The sequence below is a fragment of the Peromyscus leucopus genome, chromosome 18 (genome assembly GCF_004664715.2).
Source record: "Peromyscus leucopus breed LL Stock chromosome 18, UCI_PerLeu_2.1, whole genome shotgun sequence".
NCBI lineage: Eukaryota > Metazoa > Chordata > Mammalia > Rodentia > Cricetidae > Peromyscus > Peromyscus leucopus.
Window position 1 is genome coordinate 29,043,340 of NC_051078.1, and position 21,118 is coordinate 29,064,457.

The following is a 21,118-nucleotide window of genomic DNA, read 5'->3' on the forward strand; positions in this document are numbered from 1 at the left end:
TTGTCTGATTTTTTTGTTGTTGCTAGCTGCTGTTTAATAAAAAGTTGTCATGAGTGACATTATGTACTTAGTAATATTAAGGTAAGTGTGAAATGAATCCATGAATTTTTAGGCACATACTTAAACATGGTGATCATAAAAATTGTTTCCCAAAGCTGTTTTTACAAAACACTGGCAATACTCAAGTTAGATATAAGTAAGAATTACCTTCAAATGCTGCTTTTCTAGGTCTGACTTTGTGAGCTGGGTCTCCAGGTCATTTATCTTTTCCTTTTGTTGACCAGTATCTGCCAAAATAGTTGTGAAAATTAGACTCACCTTTTTAATTTACTGTGAATGACTTAGAGGATTTGTTTCAGAATAAACAGGAAATGTATGAAGCCTACAGTCTGGAATCATCTGGCACTGCATGGCGGGAACACTGCTCAGGTAGTGTACCACTAGTAGGAAAAGTCATTCTACAGCAAGCAGACAGAGGGGTGTAGCAGGAATCTTAAATGGTCTTATTAATAAAATCAAACCTGAGGCCAGTTACTGTGTTGAATGCTGGAAGATCAGAGAAGCAGGACAAGCTACAGCCACCTCACCTCACCAATTCCTCAGCTGATCCCGTTTCCTCAGACTGGATGCCTCTGATTTCTCATCTAAATAGATCCAGCTGAACTGTTGCTCAAAAGCCTAAAAGCTTAATCAGCTAAAAGCTTCTAGTTTCTGGTCTTCACGCCTTATATATCTTTCTGCTATCACTCCCTGGGATTAAAGGCGTGTGTCACCATGCCTGGCTGTTTCTACTGTGGCCTTGAACTCAGAGATCCAGAGGGATTTCTGCCTCTGGAATGCTAGGATTAAAGGTGTGAGTGCCACCATTTTCTAGCCTTTGTATCTAGTGGCTGTTCTGTTCTCTGACCCCAGATACGTTTATTAGGGTGCACAATATTTGGGGGAACACAATACCACCACAGAGGGGTAGCTGCTAGGTATTAGAAATATGGGTTATATAAATATGCCTTTATATGAGAGAAATTTCTACTTTTGAGAGAAAAATCCTGCAACCAGTAAAATTTGTTACGTACGAAATATCAGGCAAAGGACTAACGGTAAGCTGGCCATTTATGCCTTCTACCCCAAATAGCTTTGGCTATTTGCATTTAGGTTTGTTTGCACTATGTGCAGAACGTCTAAGACAAGGTGTGTGGCACACACAGATGAAGGAGTGCAGTCCTGCTGGTTGGGTAGGAAATGAGCTGTTGATACACAGCACAAAGGTTAGGATACAAAGTGTCATGCTACACTGCAAACATTGAAAGGTAAAGCGTTTTGTTTTAATGTTAAAGTTTGAGGAAATAATGAAAACAAGTTTTCATGATAAGGACAAGAAGTGTATTATAGTGCTCTGGGGTGGTCCCCTATAACTCAGAAACAGAGAACAAATATAAGCAAGGTTTCAAATCATTAAAAAAAAAAGCATTTTCCTACATAAGAAGAAAAGATGTAATATTTGTCTTCTAAGACTGGCCTATTTTACTGAGCAAGATGATCTATAGTTCTGTTTTCCTACAAATATTTTTATGGCTTATAAAACATAGATATAGATATAGATCTTGCACATTTTATCAGTATATCTGTTGATGGACACATAGGCTGATAGGACACATAGGAAGGTTAAACATTAATTCTATGAAAGTTCAGAACGCCTTACCATGCCAGGGTCTTAACCACTGTGCTACTGCGCTTTTTTTTTTTTTTTTGTTTTTTCGAGACAGGGTTTCTCTGTGTAGCTTTGCGCCTTTCCTGGAACTCACTTGGTAGCCCAGGCTGGCCTCGAACTCACAGAGATCCGCCTGGCTCTGCCTCCCGAGTGCTGGGATTAAAGGCGTGCGCCACCACCGCCCGGCGCGCTTTTTGATAACTAAAATCAGCATTCATCTATCTGGAATAAACGTGAGTATGCACATATCTGTTAATTTGTTCATAGTCACTGAGCTCCTCTATATTATACAGACTGGTGGTTAAACACTGAAGCAAGAAAATATGTATAACATCTTCCTAAGGTTTTTAAACATCCTCATCTTTAAATGTTATTTAGGAACGTCCAAATAGGTTGATTTTGAAGCAGGGTACGCTCTGAAATGTGACCGGTATCTTTCCTCCCTTCTCTTAAGATGTAAACAATACAAGGGCCGGGCTTAGATAAATTAGAGAACTTGCCTGATGCCAACAGAATTAATAGGTCTTTGGTACTATGCTTGTTAAAGTACACAAAACTATCTGCTAACAGTCACACCTCTATTCCAGATAGATGAATGCTGATTTTAGTTATCAAAAAGCGCAGTAGCACAGTGGTTAAGACCCTGGCATGGTAAGGCGTTCTGAACTTTCATAGAATTAATGTTTAACCTTCCTATGCCACTTCCTAGTTGTTGTGATCTTGATAACAGGTTATTAATCATTTCTAAAATGGAAAATGAAGACAAAAGTACCAATCCTATGGCATTATAAGAATAAACATTTTTGTAAAGCCCTTAGCATAGTATCTGGCACAAATCAGACCACACGTTAATACAAAGTAGCATCAACTCTACAGCAACTCTATGAAATAGTTTAAAATTATTCAGCTATAAATTGGTATAACCCTGTAGGGTAGAACATGAAACTTCTATCAAAACTATCAGATAATGGCATGATTAGGTTAGGTGATACAGTGTAATTATCATGCCAGAAGCTTTGGAACTACACTAAAAATCCATCCTGGGGTAAACTACTCACTATCCATTCAATAGCATACTACAGAATTAGTAAAAACATGAATGATATACAGGTCTTAAGAGATCTCTGCAGTAAGATAAAAGCAGTAAGAGAAGTTAAAATATAGCATGAATCTAGAAAAAATTACATATAACTAAATACACATAAAAGGTCTATTCTCTTTTATTGTTAAACTTTTATCCTGTTTGGAACGATTTGCAAATATCAAACCATGGTTCCTCGGAGAAATGCAAATGCATGCAAACATATGAATAAACATACACACTCAAATTGTTATCGATTATATTTAGTTTCAAACGAATATGTTTGGAAATGTTAAGCCACCTTTCTGAGCTAAGATTCAAATCCCAACAGGCTACAGTGGTACCCAGTACTCCATCTTAGGTCATCTCTGAAAGAAAATTGAAACAAAAATGCGCCAAGCACCACCTTGTTGGCCCTAGGGTGGGAATATGGGGGGGCTACTTAATTTTGTCACTGTGTCTGATTGCAAAAACATTGTGAGTTGATTTGGGGAATTTAAATGTGATGAACAGTTACATTTGCAAATATGGATCTGCAAATAATGATCAACTGTATTCTGTATGTGTTCATATACACACACAGATGTTTTGTATGTAACTGTGTTATATAGGGGAATGACTGCTAATTTCAGAATAGGAATTGAAAGGAATAAGAGGAACTTTTTTTTTTTTTGGTTTTTCGAGACAGGGTTTCTCTGTGTAGCTTTGCGCCTTTCCTGGAACTCACTTTGGAGACCAGGCTGGCCTCGAACTCACAGAGATCCGCCTGGCTCTGCCTCCCGAGTGCTGGGATTAAAGGCGTGCGCCACCACCGCCCGGCAAGAGGAACATTTTTATTTGCAACAGAAAAAAATAGTACTGTAGTTTTCAATAAGACAACAATTAGTAATATTCAGAAGAGTTCACAGGGATTGAAGAACCTATACTTAGAAACTGGAAGCAAATGACAGCATCCATTGCTTGGTAATATACTTTGATTAAGTCTGTAACACCTAGATGGATCACAAGGAGAAAAAGTTGGGCCACTTAGTATAACAATTCAAAGTGTTAAATGGGAATATTAACATAGCCTGAGAGAGAGCAGCTCTACGTACTCTGACCAGTATACTATACTGGTCTGATACTGTAGAAACTGGTTGATACTATAGAAACACACAAAAGACAAGCCCTAAATAAAAAACTTGAGATAGCCAACAAGTTTTATGAAATACATTACCAGGTGTGCTGCTTTCTGCTCCAGTCTGGTCCTTGTTAACTTCTATCTGATGGATTAATTCTGCCTTTTCTTTATCCAGCTGACTGTTGGCTAGTCTAGAATACAATGATAGCATGTTAGAAAAATAAACAATTGCCATGGGATAATCCTCTTGTACACTGTAAAGATTTGTCACTCGAAATGGTTTAATAAAATGCTGATTGGCCAGTAGCCAGGCAGAAAGTACAGGCAAGGCAACCAAACTAAAGATGATGGGAAGGAGAAGGGTGGAGTCAGGAGTTGCCAGCCAGATACAGAGGAAGCAGGAGATGAACATGCCATGCTAATAAAGGTACCACCATGTGGAAGAGCATAAATAAGGAATATGGGTTAACTTAAAATGTAAGAGCTAGTTAGTAATAAGCCTGAGCTATTGGAAACGTCCTTTACAAACAATGGGTGCCACCATTCTGTAAAGTACGCAGGCATTTCCTATAAAGTGGGTGGTATACGGTCCTCAAAACAACGTTTTATCGAGCTGATTCTGGGGACGTATGCTAGTAGGATATGCTTAGGAGATGGCAGCAGGATCATCGAGGTAAACGTTTACTCTCTAGGCTTCCTTCATTCCCAAACAACACAAAATCTTTAAGTTTTCACTAATCTCATTCCTGATGTGATTTTCAAGAGTACTTTTTTACAATGAGAGGAGGCTGCAGAAACTCCTAGGAGCATGGAATTACTTATTTCTCTTTCATTAGGATTTGTTTCTGCAATGCTAAAGTTTAATTTTATGCTGCTAGAGAAATTTAAGTTATAATTTGAAAATACTAATATTGGGTCCCTCCTCCTTTCTGTGTCCAGACAGAATAATTATATAAGAAGGGTAAAATAATAATCAACTTCGAAAAACTCTAGTCTTCAGGTGTAGCAAATCTGGTTGTGTAAAATAATTTTCTAAAAATAAATAAATGCTAATGTGGTTCAGTGGATAAGGGTGCATGGTGGGAAGCTGATGACCTGATTTCAATACTTGGAATGAAAGAATCAACTCTGGCAAGTTGTCCTCTGGCCTTCCTTCACAGGTGGCATGCACATACCACACCTTCCCCCAGCATGTACATGTGTACACACGCACAAACACTCCCATACAAAGATGTTAATATTTAGGTAGTCAAATAAACATAATAACATATGTACCTAAGGAGCTGGAGTTCCCGTATAAGCCCTTCATCTGTCTCCACACCTTCAGGAACATTTTTGAGGATCTCAATCTTTGAGCACAATGAAAAGTTGGTTAGAAGATAAAAGTTCAGCATAGAAATAAGTTTTAAAAAGCCCAACTTTTAATAAAGTTTAAGATTTGGGTTTTGGAAGTTTGAAAGCACAGTTTGTGTTTGTCTATGCATTCAAGCAAGCTGCCAATGCTTGAGCAACTCACTGCTACATGCCCAAGGTAGTGAGGACACAGGATATGGGATAACTGGAATCTCTTACAGAGGCGTGTTATTTTTACCAAGGGAGGAAAAGTAGTGATACTGTCAAACAAGGAGATGAAAGATAACAGGGCAGGATGGGGAGAAAGGGCTGTCCAGGAAAAGAATCTAGGTTGGACAGGGTGATAGACTGTGCTGGTCTAGTCTCTGAAGGTTTCCATTTAGGCACAGAAGTTCAGAAGTCAGTTATAAGAATTTGGGTATAGCAACTAGTGTTTTACACAGCAAGAGGCATAAAGATCTGAAGCCTAAAAGAGTTTCAGTTGTTCAAAGGGTTGAAAGGGTTAATGTTGGGAAAACTGGCAGAAGGTGCAAAGTGTTAGAGTTTGTACATAGATACAGGCTATGAAAAGAACTCCTTCGAAGTTTCATGCCAGGGTGACGGGGAACTATGACAAGAGTCAAAATAGATTACTATAATAACTTGCTCTATGCGTTACAGGATTATTTGCCAACTGCGTGGGGAATGGACCAGTAGTAAAGATAAGGTGAAGTGATACAAGTGGAAGCCCAGGGACCAGTTAGGAAATTGCTGCAGTCGTTCAGATGTAAGATAATGGCTTCCACACTGAGCACTAGTCAGAGCTGGGATGGAGTCTGAAAATACACCCGGCATGATTAATGATGGAAACGGTGTGGAGAGCAAGAGAATGAAGCCCGTGATGTAGTCTGTGGCTTACATAAGTGGATGAGTGTAAGCACCATTCGCTGGATGGGTCTCCTAGACTTCATTCAGGAGTTCACTGTTTTCACTTTCAGGCAATTCAGGGATTGTCTTGAGACACACTACACTGTTTTATCATTTAGAGACTATTATACATGCCTGTTGTTCAAGATCTTCTGTGTATTTCTTAGCTTTCTGTTCTCTCTCTGTTGCTTCTCGTACAAGCTGTTTAAGGTCTATAATGCTTTGATTCTTTTTGGCAATATCACTTTCGAATTCTTTCATCTTGGTCTCATACATTCTAAAAAGAAAAAGAAAAATTATCATGGGCATATCATATGTAATTTCTCTCCCTAATTTAAATCACAGTAAAATATGCGAGACCACATTATAATATTTCTTCTAGTCAAACCTTGGACTACATATTCGGCAGTAAAAGGTGGTGTTAAGAAATAAGCACTGTGATTAACATATGTGCTAATTAAAATAGAAAATCAACATGATCCTACAGAGCCGAAGAGCAGACGTGGCGACTGGATTTGGCAACTGAAAAGCTTTTAGGTTGGTATCTTACTTCAGGCATAAGAAAATACCTAATTCATCAGACTACAAAATGTTCCCCGCTCCTAGCACTCGTCCCTGCTCCATGAGGTAGTCAGGTAGAAAAAGCCCAAGGACACTAGAAAAAGAACAGCAGTTCAAAAGCATGAGTGAGAGCAACAGTGCATGCTGTGGGAAGGATGAAGCAGTACCAGTTCATAACCAGGAAGGAAATGATACATGGCCTAGAGGAATCTTCAAAAATTTGAGCCAAATAGTTTTACAAGAATGTACTTAGAGGAAGATAATGCTTACTGTATTCAAACTTTTCCAGAGGAAAATAATATGTAATGCCTCCTAAATAAATTAAAAAACGATGGGATTGATTTAGAAAAAAGTATCTGACAAGGACAGCATAAGGAAGGACAGTTAAGATTACCTAAACCCTTTCAAATAATTTTGGACAGACCTTACAGATTAGAAGGGCGTGCTTACTTGACAAGGACTAACTACAAAGATATAACAAAGGTTAATGTTAAATATCGGAAGCTTGTTCCCCCACTTCATCCATGTCTCTGTTCAAAAGCCACTGTGGTAGTTTGAATGTAAATAACCCCTCAACCCCAAACAGGCTCATATATTTGACAGTTTAGTCACCAGAGAGGAGGACTCTTTGAAGGGATTAGAAGGATCAGGAGGCATGGCCTTGTTAGAGGGAGTGTGTCACTGGGGGTGGACTCTGAGGTATCAAAAGCCCTTGCCAGGCCCAGTCCTTGCTGCCTACAGATCAGGATATAGTTCTTAGCTACTGTTCTAGCACCACACATGCCTGCCTGTGTGCCATCATGCTTCTGCCATGATGATAACAGACTAAACCACTGAAACTGTAAGCAAGCCCCCAATAAAATACTTTATAAGAGTTGTCTTGGTCATGGTGTCTCTTCATGGTAACAGAACAGTGAGTGACTATGAAAGCCAAGAATAAAGACCTTCTTGATCAGATTACCCCATCTAAACAGGCCATGTATTACCCTGGTCCCTCCTAGCAATCAGTATAGGTGGAACACTCAGCACTTGGAAGGCCAAGGTAGAGTTTGAGATCAGCCTTGGATAAACAGCAAGAGTGTTTTAAAAACAAGTTGGACTTATGTTTACTGAACATGTTGCCTATGTGCAGTTCTCCGAATAAGAACTCACAAATGCTTTAACATGTAAAGTCATCTTCAATTAAGGTTAAATAGTGCCATCAACCCACAACTTGTTGGGGAATGTTACATAAGGTGTGTTACTTTTGTTTATGTTGCATTTGTTTAACTCTGTGTCTGTCTAAAACACCTGATGGTCTAATAGAGAACTGAAGGGCCAATAGCAAGGCGGGAAAAAGGATAGGTGGGGCTGGCAGGCAGAGAGAAGATATAGAGGAAGAAATCTGGGAAGAAGAAAGAAGAAAAAGTAAGATCAAAGGGAGGAGGATGATAGGGGCCAGCCACCCAGTCACACAGCCACCCAGTCAGCCAAGGAGTAAGAGTGAAAGTAAGATTACAGAAGTAAGAAAGGGAAAAAGCCCAGAGGCAAAAAGTAGACAGGATAATTTAAAGTTAAGAAAAGATGGTTAGAAACAAGACAAACTAAGACCAGACATTCATAATTAAGAATAAAACTCCATGTGTGTGATTTATTTGGGAGCTGGGTGGCGCCCCCCGCAAAGGAGTAAAAACAACCAGCAACAACAACTATCTTAAAACTGAATAGTTTTCCGTGCCAGTAAGTACACATTTTTGTTACCTCATATAGAGCCATAGAAAAATAATGGCAGGGTCTGTCATCTCCACAGTGAAAACTATCTTGACCCACAGAGGAATATAATTTATGTAATGGTCCAGTGAAAAGCAGCTCTTTGAGTGATGGAAGCTGGCTCTTCAAGGAGCCTAAGTAAGCTGGGTTTTTAGAAATAACCTGAAGTACCCCGTGTGGCAGTACCAGATGTTGAGTGGATAGTCATGGAATAAGTGAGTCTCAAAGTCGGACGACACAAGTGACAACAGAAGAAAACAGTGACCCTTGAAAGTCACCTGACAGCTGCTGGCTCAAAGCCACAGGGGTCCACGACGAGGAGCTGTCTCTCCCTGTCACACTATCACACTTAGCGTTCTGACAGAAGTCTCGTTTCCCAGCCTGTAGACAGGAAAGTGAGCTCTAGGGAAAGTTTGGACTCTGACTACTCTAGGTAGTCTAGGGTAGGAGAAAGAATTCTTCTCTAGGATTATAGCCATCTATCAGCGTTCTCCAATATGGCTCCTTAGCGGTTTCTTTTCTCCATAAAGGTGGCCGACCAACCACAGAAGGTCCACTATGGAACAAGCAGTCTCGCAGTGCTACAGTTCACTTTTTAGTTGGAGTGACAATGGGTGCCACGTTTCCTGTCAAGTCATTCCAAATAGATAGGGCATATGTGGCCTCTAAGGACATCACAGTGGAATGTATAAATGCAAGGAACTGGAAAAATATGGTAAAATAAAGTTGGCTTTCACAGCCACAACAGTTAGTGCCATAGGCAAAAATCCAATATCCTTATAGAAAGTGTTCAAAGGAAGGTAGAAAATGCACGAGAAAGTGGATGTCAGTAAGACACTAACATTGCTGCTATATTCATCTATTGGGCTCTCTGTAAAGAAAGTTGGCCAGTATACAACTAAAAACAATGGAGCTCACCCCAGGTCCAGTACAGCACAGACTGAGATAAAACAGCCCAATTGTTTAGGCCATATTTGCAGCAGAAACCAATGAACAAAAGAAGCCCAAGTTGCAGCTGAGAAATAGAGCATCCAGGAGAAGCTGGGCAGCCTCATCAGCCCCAGCCCTCAGCTGACAGCAGCTTTGGGATGCACACCTAGCTCCAGGACCTTAGCCCAGTTTCAGCTCTGCTCTGTTCTGTGGCCTGCAAATAAAATTAGCTAACCCCTTACGGAAGAAACAGCTTTGGTAATTCTAAGACAGAATGAAGAGATATCGATAAAAAACCAAACTGCTCATCGGGAAACAACGAGGTCATTCAGCACATGGTCATCTTTTGAGTCAATGATGAAACTCTCCGGTCCTACCTTGTAACCACAATTGACTTCCAGCTCTTGCTGTCTGCACCTTCCAGCTGCGGCGCTCGACTTTCTGCGAACTGTAATCTCTTGGCAGTCTCCTCTAGCTGAGCTTCCATCTTGTCATTGAGCAGCTCTAAGTTGTTCTTAGCTATGCGCAGTTTCTCGGAAACTTCCATTTCCTACCAGTAAAGGCGTATTAGTACACTATGAAAAACAACGTTGTTCTCATAGATACTGGGTATTTAAAATTATCACTCTATGCTGGGACAGAAAACAAGCCAGAGCTATACTGTTTTAAAACCACAAAAATGTTTGTTTTTTTCTAAAACAGCAATCTATTCACAGCAATTAGTACAAAAGATCAAGTAAATGAAGGCAGGGATATGTATTTATAAGTATTTAATCTAAGGTATCTAGTGGATACTTTAAATTTGTCATTTGCTCATCAGGAAAATGTTCATAACAATGAGATAGTTAACCTTAAAAGATGCCTTGTTTTGACTTTGGAATGCGTAGAGTAGTCCTGGCTATTAACACAAGCAGTATGTAGGTGACAGATTATTTCCAGTAATGAACATTAAGATTCAACACAGCAAAGCTCTGGCTTCACAATACAATCAGTTACTGTTTTAAAATGTTTTAGGATCATAATCTCAATTCATTTACTAGATAATGTATGTTAAAACTAATACCTATTTGTCATGAGTAAGGGATATATTTTACCATTTAAATAAAGGAATCTTAATAACAAATGGTTATGTTCTTTGCTCTATAAGTTGGGCATTGCTCTAAGTCATATGCATAAATATTAACTCATTTAAACTTCTCCACAGCCTTTGAGATATGTACTATGTATATGTATGTTTCTTTTTTCAGCTGGGTTCCCTATACAGCCCAGGCTGGTCTCCCTTTCTTGCACTGCCTGAGTACTGGGATTATAGGCATTCAGTGTCATGCTCAGCGAAGAGACAGGTATATTTAGTACTCCAAATTTCATATATGAGGAATTTGAGGAACAGAGACACATTATCCAGCTTGGAACAATTCCCAATAAGTAACAGAACTAGCAGCAGAAACCAGAGTGAACAATTTCTTCCTGATACCACCTTACCTCTAAAATTCATGTAAGTGTACCTCTTGAAGAAAGTAGAACTCTTAAGATCTACTGTGAACAGACACTGGCGTCAAGGATCTACCAATTTTATTTCTGCCATGATAAATGACTTAATGAAAATTAAACCTGTCCTAACCGTCTTACTTTCTTAAGATCTTTCCGAAGCCTTTCATTTTCAGCAACAATTCTCTCGGTGCCTTTGTTCTTGGATTCATACTGCACACTCAACTGACGTCCCAAGTGAGCTTTCAGTTTTTCTAATTCAGCCTGGTGATTAATAAAGCAACATATTATCAAAACAAAAACGTCAACAAAATGATTATTTATATGAAATCATACACACAAGCAACATTAAATGAACTTTGCAAGTTTATTCATGTATTTAAGCACATTATATGTAGCAATAAGAAAGAAAAAGAGGTCATGAATTTGAAAGGAAGTAAGGTAGGGTGACATGGGAGGTGAAGGAGGAGGAAAGGGAAAGGGTAAATGAAACAATCAGATTTTAATTCTTTTCAATATAAAAAATAAAGATTATTATTTAAACTCATAAAACTTAACTCAAGGTAGGTTGTTTTAGATACCTTACTTGATATAATTACAGTTAAAGACTTTCCCCAAATGACTTATCTAAAACCAAGTTCCCATATAACCTTGGCTGGACATTAAGATGATTTTAAGATGTAAAGGAAATACAAGCCCCACTTTACAAATCACCAGAAAAGAACAATTGTTCCAGAAACAGTAAAGAAGACCAAAGAGAGCCACTGTAGCTACCTTTGGGCTCTTGCCAATAAATCTGTTCTGACTGGAAAATACTACTGCATCCATTTAGGACATGTGAGTCTATTTAACATTTCCCTTAAAAAGCAATGTAAACTAAAATAGTAAAACATTCATACACAATCAAATAAACATTACCTTTAATTTGTCATTTTCTGCTTCAATGTTAGCCATCTTTTCGCTAGTCATTATTCCTGATGCTTTTTTCAATTGTTGGTTTTCTCTTTGGACTTTTTCAACTACTTTCTTCATTAACCCAATAGTTTTTTCTAGCTCTGGGATTGTCTTTCCACTTCTACCAGACTATAAGAGAATATACAAATTTTTAAAATTTCATCTTAGAGACAATGATGTACTAATGCCAAAGAGGCCTCTTGCTGTGTTGTAGAATATTAAAGATGTTTTACATCCTTTTATGCTGTAGAATATTTGTTTAATGATGCAAAGATGTGTTACTTTTTTTTTTTATGTTGCATTTGTTGAACTCTATGAAGCTGTGTTACTGTGCCTGTCTAAGACACCTGATGGTCTAATAAAGAGCAGAATAGCCAATAGTGAGGCAGGAGAAAGGATAGGCAGGGCTGGCAGGCAGAGAGAATAAATAGAAGAACATGAAGAGGAGTGAGAAAAGGAGGAGAGGAGAATGATGGGGCCAGCTACCCAGCAACACAGCCAGCCACAGAGTAAGAAGGAAAGAAAAGGTATACAGAAATAGTAAAAGCCCAGAGGCAAAAGGTAGACAGGATAATTAGTTAAGAAAAGTTGGCTAGAAACAAGCCAAGCTAAGTTCAGGCATTTATAAGTAATAATAAGTCTCTGTGTGTTGATTTGGGAGCTGAGTGGTGGTAGGCCCCCAAAGAGCAAAGAGTAAAAGTAACCAATAACATTACTGTACTTATCATTAATAATTGCTAATATCTGATTCTAAAAATTGTGGTAATTCAATACATTTCTAAAATATGTGAGATAGAATTATTATCCCACACTACAAAAAAAAAAACCAGGGCTTAAATATATCTAAATTTTCCTTAAATTCCATAAATCATATAGTTTGTAACAGTTTAAATACTCTATCTATGATGTGTGTTCCAAGAAAGTAAATCAAAACAGTTTACTTTGCCAGTGTTCTTTCTAGTACAGTGGTTCTTAAGCTATGGGTCACAAACCTTTGGGGGTTGACCTTTCACCAGGGTCACCTATGACCATCAGAAAATACAGATATTTACATTACAATTCATAACAGTCGCAAAATTATAGTTATGAAGTAGCAACAAAAATAATTTTATGGCTGGGGTCACCACAACATGAGGAGCTGTATTAAAGGTTCATGGCATCAGGAAGGTTGAGAACCGTGGATCTAGCACATAAAAGTTTCTTTACACAGAACATAGTAACAAAGGTGAAACAATGCATTTAAATACCTCAAAAGTAATCATTATAAAGGCAATTTTCTCTAATAGCTGTGGCTTAGAAATTTAGTTTCTGTTAATCTGTGGCCTAATGAAGACACCAACAAAGATAATTCACTAGTGATTTAGTTAATTTTCAACAGCTGAGTAAAGGAACGTGCTTAGCTCTGGGCAGAACAGGACTGTTGCAGTCATGAACTCCTAACAGCTGTGGCTGGTCACATAAAGCCAGCAGATGATGGCGGCAACATTCTCACATGGATAGAGAAGAGGTTCATGAGCCTCTACCGCTAAACCCAGGAGTTATAAGTAACTGATGAGTTCTAGAAAAGGAGAGTTAGAGTTTCATTAAAGGGATGGCTCCCAGTAGGACAACTGTGCTTATTGAATGACTGCATACCCAGAAGTATGCGGACAGCATAAATGGAGTCCATGGGTTATCAACATAAAAAAACTATGCAAGGTTGGAGGGTTAGGGAAAAGGGGGTGGAGTGGGAAGAAGGTAAAGGGGAGAAGTTGGAGGCTGATATGACCAAAATAAATGGCACCAAATTTTCTAAAAATTAATAAAAATATTAATATTTTAGTTAGCATTCATAATATGCAATGAAAAATTCTAAAATAAAAATTTATATAAAACTTTAATATCACCTTCAAAATGTCAAATATTCTTTGTTTATAATTTTTGTACTTTTTAAAAAAGACAAGGGGGCTGGAGAGATGGCTCAGAGGTTAAGGGCACTGGCTGCTCTTCCAGAGGACCTGGGTTCAATCCCCAGCAACCATATGGTGGTTTACAACCATCTGTAATGAGGTCTGGTGCCCTCTTCTGGTGTGAAAGCATACATGCAGGCAGAACACTGTATACATAATAAATCAATAAATCTTTAAAAAAAAAATAAAAATAAAAAAGACAATTATATTCATACTTACACATACATGATTACATATCTTCACTTTGAAACAAATGTTGACTGTCAATGTATGTTCTGAGTACTTTCTATTAATGTTCTCAGGAGTTTCACGGAATGCATCATGTATGCCATAGGTACCTGAATGAACTTCTACATCCCGATTGCTTCAATTCATACCACTCAACAATACAAAATGAACAGGAGCTTACGCCTTTGGTACTAGCTTCCTAAGAACGTAAACTCACCCCTCGGACCTGACCAAGTTTCCGTTCAACTTCCATTTTTCCTTTCTTAAGAAATTCACACATTTCCTTCAAATCTCTTACTTGATTCTAAAAGATAAAAGAAAATAACAGCAATCTGTCATGATGATATAAGAGCCCTTGAAAAAGAGAGGAAGGAAACATAATCTGAATTACAAATCTAAACAGTAGAACCATACTCAACAGTTGTGTTCCTAGAGAAACTTTGATATGGGACAGGTGCAGCAGCTTCTCTTTGTCACACGCTAGAGTAACCTGAGAAAAGGCCTATAAAGACTATGAGGCTGTGGTGTGTTTTCTTGATTCTGATGTAGAAGATTCCAGCTCACTGTGGGTGGTGTCAACCTTGGCAGGTGGTGCTGAGTTTTACAAAAAAGCAGGATGAAAAACCCTGAGAAGCAAGCAGGTAAACAGCTTCTCCCCGCCCCTACCCCCCAATCCCCAGCCTCAACTCTTGCCTCTAAGTTCCTGTCCTGATTCCCTTGACAGTCTGTGATTGAAAGTCTAAAATGAAATAAGCTCTTTCTTCCCCAGATTGTCTTGGATCATGATGTTTAAGACAGCAACAGAAACCCCAATTAAGACAACATGTTCGATAGACTGCAGAATATTATGCACATAACCATTTAATAACTGAGTTTCCTTCCCACAATGCACATTCATAGACACACAGAAAAGGAACTGAAATCAATGCACTGGTTTTCTCGGTGTATACATCAGAATGAGAAGCATGAAGCTTAACTGTATCACCACCAGTGGAAATGACAGAATGCGAATGTTCTTGATTAGAAAAGAAGACTGAAACAGCTAGCCAAGAAAAAAGCTTTCACCATTATAGGGTGAGATATAGAAAATCAAAGATAAAAACAATTTATTAACATCAGAAGTAAGCTAGAAGTAGTATTTCTAAAGAAACAATTACATTTCAGTTATTATAATTATTAATGAAATATAAGAACTATCCTCTTACCTTGGAACACATGAACTTAACACTTCTATTGTCTGGAATTCTTATTGTCAGTACGACCCTCTATCGTGTAGACTTCTTAGCGTCAGTGTGACCCAACTCCTCACTTCTCCAGCCCTTCTATGCAAGCCCTCTCATTATTCTGATCCCTTTCTACTAACCGTGCTTCCTGTTTTCCCTTAGCACTTCCCATCAGCTGAGCCATTTCACACTAACTTGTTGCTTGTTGATTGGCAATCCTCCTTATTGGAAGACAAGTTTTATTAATACTTGGATTTTTAATGACTGCTATCTCTAGCACCTAAAAGTGGGGACTCAAGACATGCCTCTTAAATGAGGAAATGTACATAACATAACATCACAAAGATATCTTATGAATATGCATTTCAGAAAGTAATATAAGTAAATTTAAGCGTATTGTGAATTTAGGCATTTTTATAAAATTAAATTTACCTTTAGTCTCGGCAAATCTTTATTTGCTTGTTCAAGTTGAAATTTCAGCTCAATATTTTCCGATGACAATTTCAGGTTTTCCCTCTGCAGTTCTTGTTCTTTTTGATAATGATCACCTGAATCTGCCTCTGAAGTCTGGGACATGACATGCAGAATATGTTCAACATTTAACAAAAGCCACAAAGACATACTCAATAAGGAGACATTGTCCAAGTGAACTTTTTAAAAGGAATGTGGGAGGGAAATGGCAAGCAAGCATTACATAAAACCAAAACCAAGTAAGACAGATTAGAAAGCCTCCAGAAAAGGTCATTTTTTTTTTTTCTTTTTTTTTCGAGACAGGGTTTCTCTGTGTAGCTTTGCGCCTTTCCTGGAACTCACTTTGGAGACCAGGCTGGCCTCGAACTCACAGAGATCCGCCTGCCTCTGCCTCCCGAGTGCTGGGATTAAAGGCGTGCGCCACCACCGCCCGGCCAGAAAAGGTCATTTTTAAAAGCTAAAACAGAAAGCAAAGTCAAGTATGGCTTAAAAATCTATACATACTCTGCCTTCATAGATATTCCCATACTGTTTAAACTGTCCTATACTGGTTTTGTTAGCTCAAAATAAAGGCTATCCAATTGTGAGGGATGAGGATTGTTCCTCCATATGTCAGAATGTGACCTTGTTTGCCTTACAGAAATAATAAGTTAAGAGGAGGATGTTAGGGTTGACCCTGACTGAGGAAGGTTAGCTCCTATGCAAAGGGGAAATCTGGGGATCTGGACAGTGACATGTTTTGCAGGGAGATATAGTAAGAGACTTTACACTATACTTTGTTGAAGTAGTCTACTTGAAATAATATTGTGTAAATAAATCTTATATACTTTCCTTTAGAGTATATTTCTAATTATTAACATTATACTGTGCTTCCAATATACAGTCTTTCTTAGACCAAATATAAAAAAAAATTAATAAAATAAAAGGACACAAAATTAAAGACAGAGCAACTGGTAGGTAGACAGCATTGATTCAGATTTTTTTGTTGTTGTTACAAGATACATATGCATAAATGCAATGGCAAGAAAAAGACACAATCTTTTGCATAAGCCACACCAAGTAACAGGTCCCAGCTTATCACATGGCCCAAGCATGTATTCAGGCCCTTCTACTATTAGTGTACTACAAAACAAATCCTGTCGTTTACAAAGATGCCAACTTCCACATCTCAGATGGTTTTTAAGGTCTCCATCAAACATGAAAATCTTTAATTCTGTTTCTAAACTGTTTTCTCTTCCTAAAGGTTGTCTATTTCTGGTAGATAGTTGATCTGATTATTGATAGCAGTACCAATGACTGCTTCATAATAATTTGATTATGACCTCCAGAAAAGGGTATATCTGAAGATTATACATGAAAGTATTTTAACATATTTCTTATCAAACCATGAATGCAATTACTAAATAATAAATTTGCAAATTTTTCCTCTTATTTTCTGAAAATTGTGTGAATTGTCTAAATTTCTGGAAAACCATTTATTAATAGGTGTTTTTTCTTTTTACAAATCCTACATTCTTTGTTAAATTGTCACTATGTATGTATATGACTTTTCGTAAGTAAACTCAGCAAATAAAGAAGGACTGCATGTATTCAAATCAGGGCATTTTTCAGGACTCACACATCAGTTTCCTATCTGGCCCATGCAGCATCCTCAATACACTAGTGCACTCATCAGCCTGGTAGCAGCATCATGGTCCTCAGCAGGTCCACCTGGACCAATGTTATGTGACTGATGTTTTCAGCTACATGTCCCTTTATTTTCTCATCCTTACCAGCCCTATTCTTCTTCTCATTTTTATGTTTTGGGTTTTCATTTTCACAAAATTATTAATTTTCTTACCTGTAGGAACTGATATATTTTCATAATCCAAGTTAAAAAAAAAAATCTGTAAAGATGACCTAAATTGGCTTGATTTACTATTTGGTATTATTTCCATACTTAAGAGTGGGATCTACAACATTTCTGTAATGGTAGAGAATATTTGTATTGATGTAAATCATCAGTGACGTTTGTTTCTTCTCACACTGGTTCTGAGTGTGGTTATGTGGTATTTTGTCTGTTCATTTCTTAGTTCTGCTTGTATGTTCTTGCTGTTGGATTTTTTAGGAAAAACATTGTTTCTATATTTGTGAACACTAATACCAATGGTGGAAACCAGATGGACCACATCAGAGAGGAAACAGGGATGCAGAAACTTGTTAATCATTACTTATCAACTATGATGCCCAGCAACATCTCTAACTAGTGCTGGAACTGCTAGGAATCTTTGCAATGAAGGTTTAGACAAAGTGTAAGTATTTAAATTAACCACTGTCATATCAGACAGGATTAAAGAAATGATTTAGCATTAGTTAGTAAAAGTGAATGTGTTGTGCCAACATCAATGAGGAGGATCTAATAATGTTTCTGTCCAGATAATGGAAGAATCTGATTGCCCTTTTCTCCTTTAACATTGGGGCGCGGGGAGCAGGGGAGAGGAAAGATGTACACTTACCAAAGACTGAGGATATGCAACCTTTGAAAGTTGTTTTTCTAAGGTACGAAGCTTCTCTTGAAGATATCTATTTTGTAAATGTAAGTCTTCCACAACAGAATCTCGTGGAAGAGCTTGGTGGGTCCTATGAGCAACAATCAGACTATTACGCAAACCTCACTGTTTCTCAAATTCATTATATTATGATACAGAAAAGAAAAAAATATACATGTGTATCAATGCTATAACTTAAAATTTTCAAATTTCCAAAGTTCACAGGAAATAAATTAGGACATCATAATTTATATTAAAAGATGATCCTTTTGCATCAGGCAACCACCAAGGACTTCTTTATACCATCAGCTAAAGCATATCCTGATAGAGACACACAAACATTTTTAAAGTGCATGCATTTGTTTATACAAAATTATGTAGAATAGCTAAAATACCCACTATTTTAAAAATATTACATAGTAATTGCATACCATCTATTTCATTCACAAAATGTTCCAGCATCTAACAAGACTCTAATGTTTTCAGTAAATTTTGTCATATCCAGTCCAAACTTAACTGGCTGGCTACAAGACCCACCTTACTCTGGTACAAACAAGTCTACGAAACCTTATTGTCCAGGATTCTTTCTCCATTTAACAAATAAATGCACTTAATATGAAGAGAATAAAATCCACGCGTCTCTACATCTTTACTAAGAATGTGTCTATGACATATCCTTCCTCTCTAATATATGCATTTGCTTATTAAAATTCAGAGGTCCAAACTTTTTGAGTTTGGAGGATGGCCAAATTCCCTTCACACCTTCTTTCTGCCTGTCTCGTGCCTGCTTGAGTACATGTTTTCAGTGGCTAAAAGATACAACATAAGGGTTTAACTAAAGGCCAGTTCTATCCAAGTAACAGTGTTGAGAGACACCAGAAGTACCACAAAGATGGCATGGGAAGCTCCAAAGAGGAATGGGAAAGAGTTGCTTACAACTTAGGCTCACTCCTGAGCTGCATATGCATGAAAAAGATAATCAATAAAACCCATACTTAAAGCAATATATTTACATTTCTTAATTCTTAGATTACCTCATGTATGATATGTCATTTTCTAAGTCCAGATTTCTCTTTTTTAACTCTTCCAACTCTTTCTCCGATTCCAAAGCTCGCACTCCTAAAACCTGATCAACAGTCATGCCTGTTGTCTTCAGTTTTTTCTGCAATGTGTGTTTCTCTCTATCAGCTCTGTAGAGTTTAATAAGGAATGATAAAAACACCTTTTACAAATTTTGTTTGGTTTATTAAATTGCAGCTCAGTCATCATCATATCCATATACAGTAAGTACACCATTTTGTACTTGTTATGAATTTATTTGAAAATAATAATTCATTCATAGTTAAAATATACTACATTTTAAAAACAATAAAATGTGAATCATAAGTAACCTAAATTAGAAAACTTGTCATTTATCAAGTAAAATAAACTACATGATTTCAAGATAAAAATTTATACAGTATGAGATTTATAATGAAATTTAAACTCACTTGGCGAAAAGCTCCTTTAAAGTATTCAGCTGCTTCGTCAGACTGTGGACTTCCCCTTCTTTCTCTTTTAATTTGCTACGCATTCCCTCGACTTTGGTTTGCCACTTTTTACCTTCTTCCCACCTGATTAATTCTTCTCTACCACTCTGTAAACAGTAACAAATGGATTATAAAACTGTCAGTATTATTTTTAATCTCATTTTAAATACTGATCCATATTTTAAAATATACTTCCAAGACAATATATAAATAGTTCATTCTATTATACAAACTCTAGAATCTTTAAGTGTGGCAAACTATTAGGAAGAAAGACCTTCAATTTAAGTAGGCTTTATGCATTACTGAACAGTTAAGTCTCAGGGAAGAGTCTGACTAATGCCAACATCCTTAAGAAGTTAAGGGAAATTTTAAAATACACGATTTACTTAAGTAAGCTTCTAAAAAATAATTCTGTGTGAGTGAGCACGGCAATCTTGTTAGAGCAGGACAATTTCCTAATACTGTAACTCACTCTGGTCTAAATGCATAGGACCTTACCATCCAACATGTATTTATTTAGTGCTGCCCATGTGCCAGCTACTACTCTAGACACGAAGAGCAGAAAGCATGTATATAAACCAGAAAAAGCGTAGAAGTCTGCAAATCTTACAATTTTTATTTGTGAACTAACTTGAGTGGTGGCAATATACACAAGAAAAAGATACAAACATACTGAGTAATTAAGAATGGAAAAGACAGGATCTAGGGTCTTACAGGAGTAAACTATCTGGTAACAGTAATGTTAGTGTTATGGTTGCTTGTATTACAATAAAAGGTACAAAAGAAAGCTGTGTGATACACAATAGTCCCATGTTCTGAAGGAGTCCTGCTGGATTAAAACACTTCTCACGATTGTATGGACTAAGAATTCAATTCCATTTTACCATTTTAACACCAAACATTTTTATAATGTTTTCCCTATACATTGAATTTAGTAAGAATACAATTACCTTTTAAAAATAAAGGTTAGATATTATTTTGCTGAAAATGCTACCAACAATTAATTGCTTATCATGTTGGAAATCAAATTACAAGCAGCAATATGAATTAGATAATATAAACTGCCATTAGAACACATTTTTACAAGGTATACATCAGACTCTATATTTGAAGGCCTGAATTCACATTAATGTTACATAAGGTATAAACACAGTCACCTTATTTTTCTAGTGTAGATCATATACATGTTGATATATGAATAATATATTACCATGTTCATTCTTTTATAAATTATTTCTATATGTCTACTAATTTCTTTTAGTAAATTTATAACATTATTAAAATTATAGAAGCTTATATTGACTTTAAACTTCATTTATAATAATATTGGAAACATTATG

At 37.2% G+C, this 21,118-nt stretch overlaps 1 protein-coding gene across 1 annotated transcript in view; it reads right to left on the reverse strand.

Annotated features, from left to right (window-relative positions):
* Nucleotides 1–21,118, reverse strand: part of Cep290 (centrosomal protein 290) — an 85,900-nt gene that overhangs the window by 3,332 nt on the left and 61,450 nt on the right. Inside the window, exons 41-52 of the mRNA XM_028889981.2 lie at nt 19,740–19,885; nt 19,284–19,439; nt 18,217–18,340; nt 15,683–15,817; nt 14,245–14,331; nt 11,815–11,979; nt 11,038–11,160; nt 9,786–9,958; nt 6,304–6,445; nt 5,185–5,258; nt 4,006–4,100; nt 208–287 (exon numbers count right to left, since the gene is read on the reverse strand). Of these exons, the coding sequence (XP_028745814.1) occupies nt 208–287; nt 4,006–4,100; nt 5,185–5,258; nt 6,304–6,445; nt 9,786–9,958; nt 11,038–11,160; nt 11,815–11,979; nt 14,245–14,331; nt 15,683–15,817; nt 18,217–18,340; nt 19,284–19,439; nt 19,740–19,885 (1,500 nt within the window). The remainder of the gene's footprint in view (nt 1–207; nt 288–4,005; nt 4,101–5,184; nt 5,259–6,303; nt 6,446–9,785; nt 9,959–11,037; nt 11,161–11,814; nt 11,980–14,244; nt 14,332–15,682; nt 15,818–18,216; nt 18,341–19,283; nt 19,440–19,739; nt 19,886–21,118) is intronic.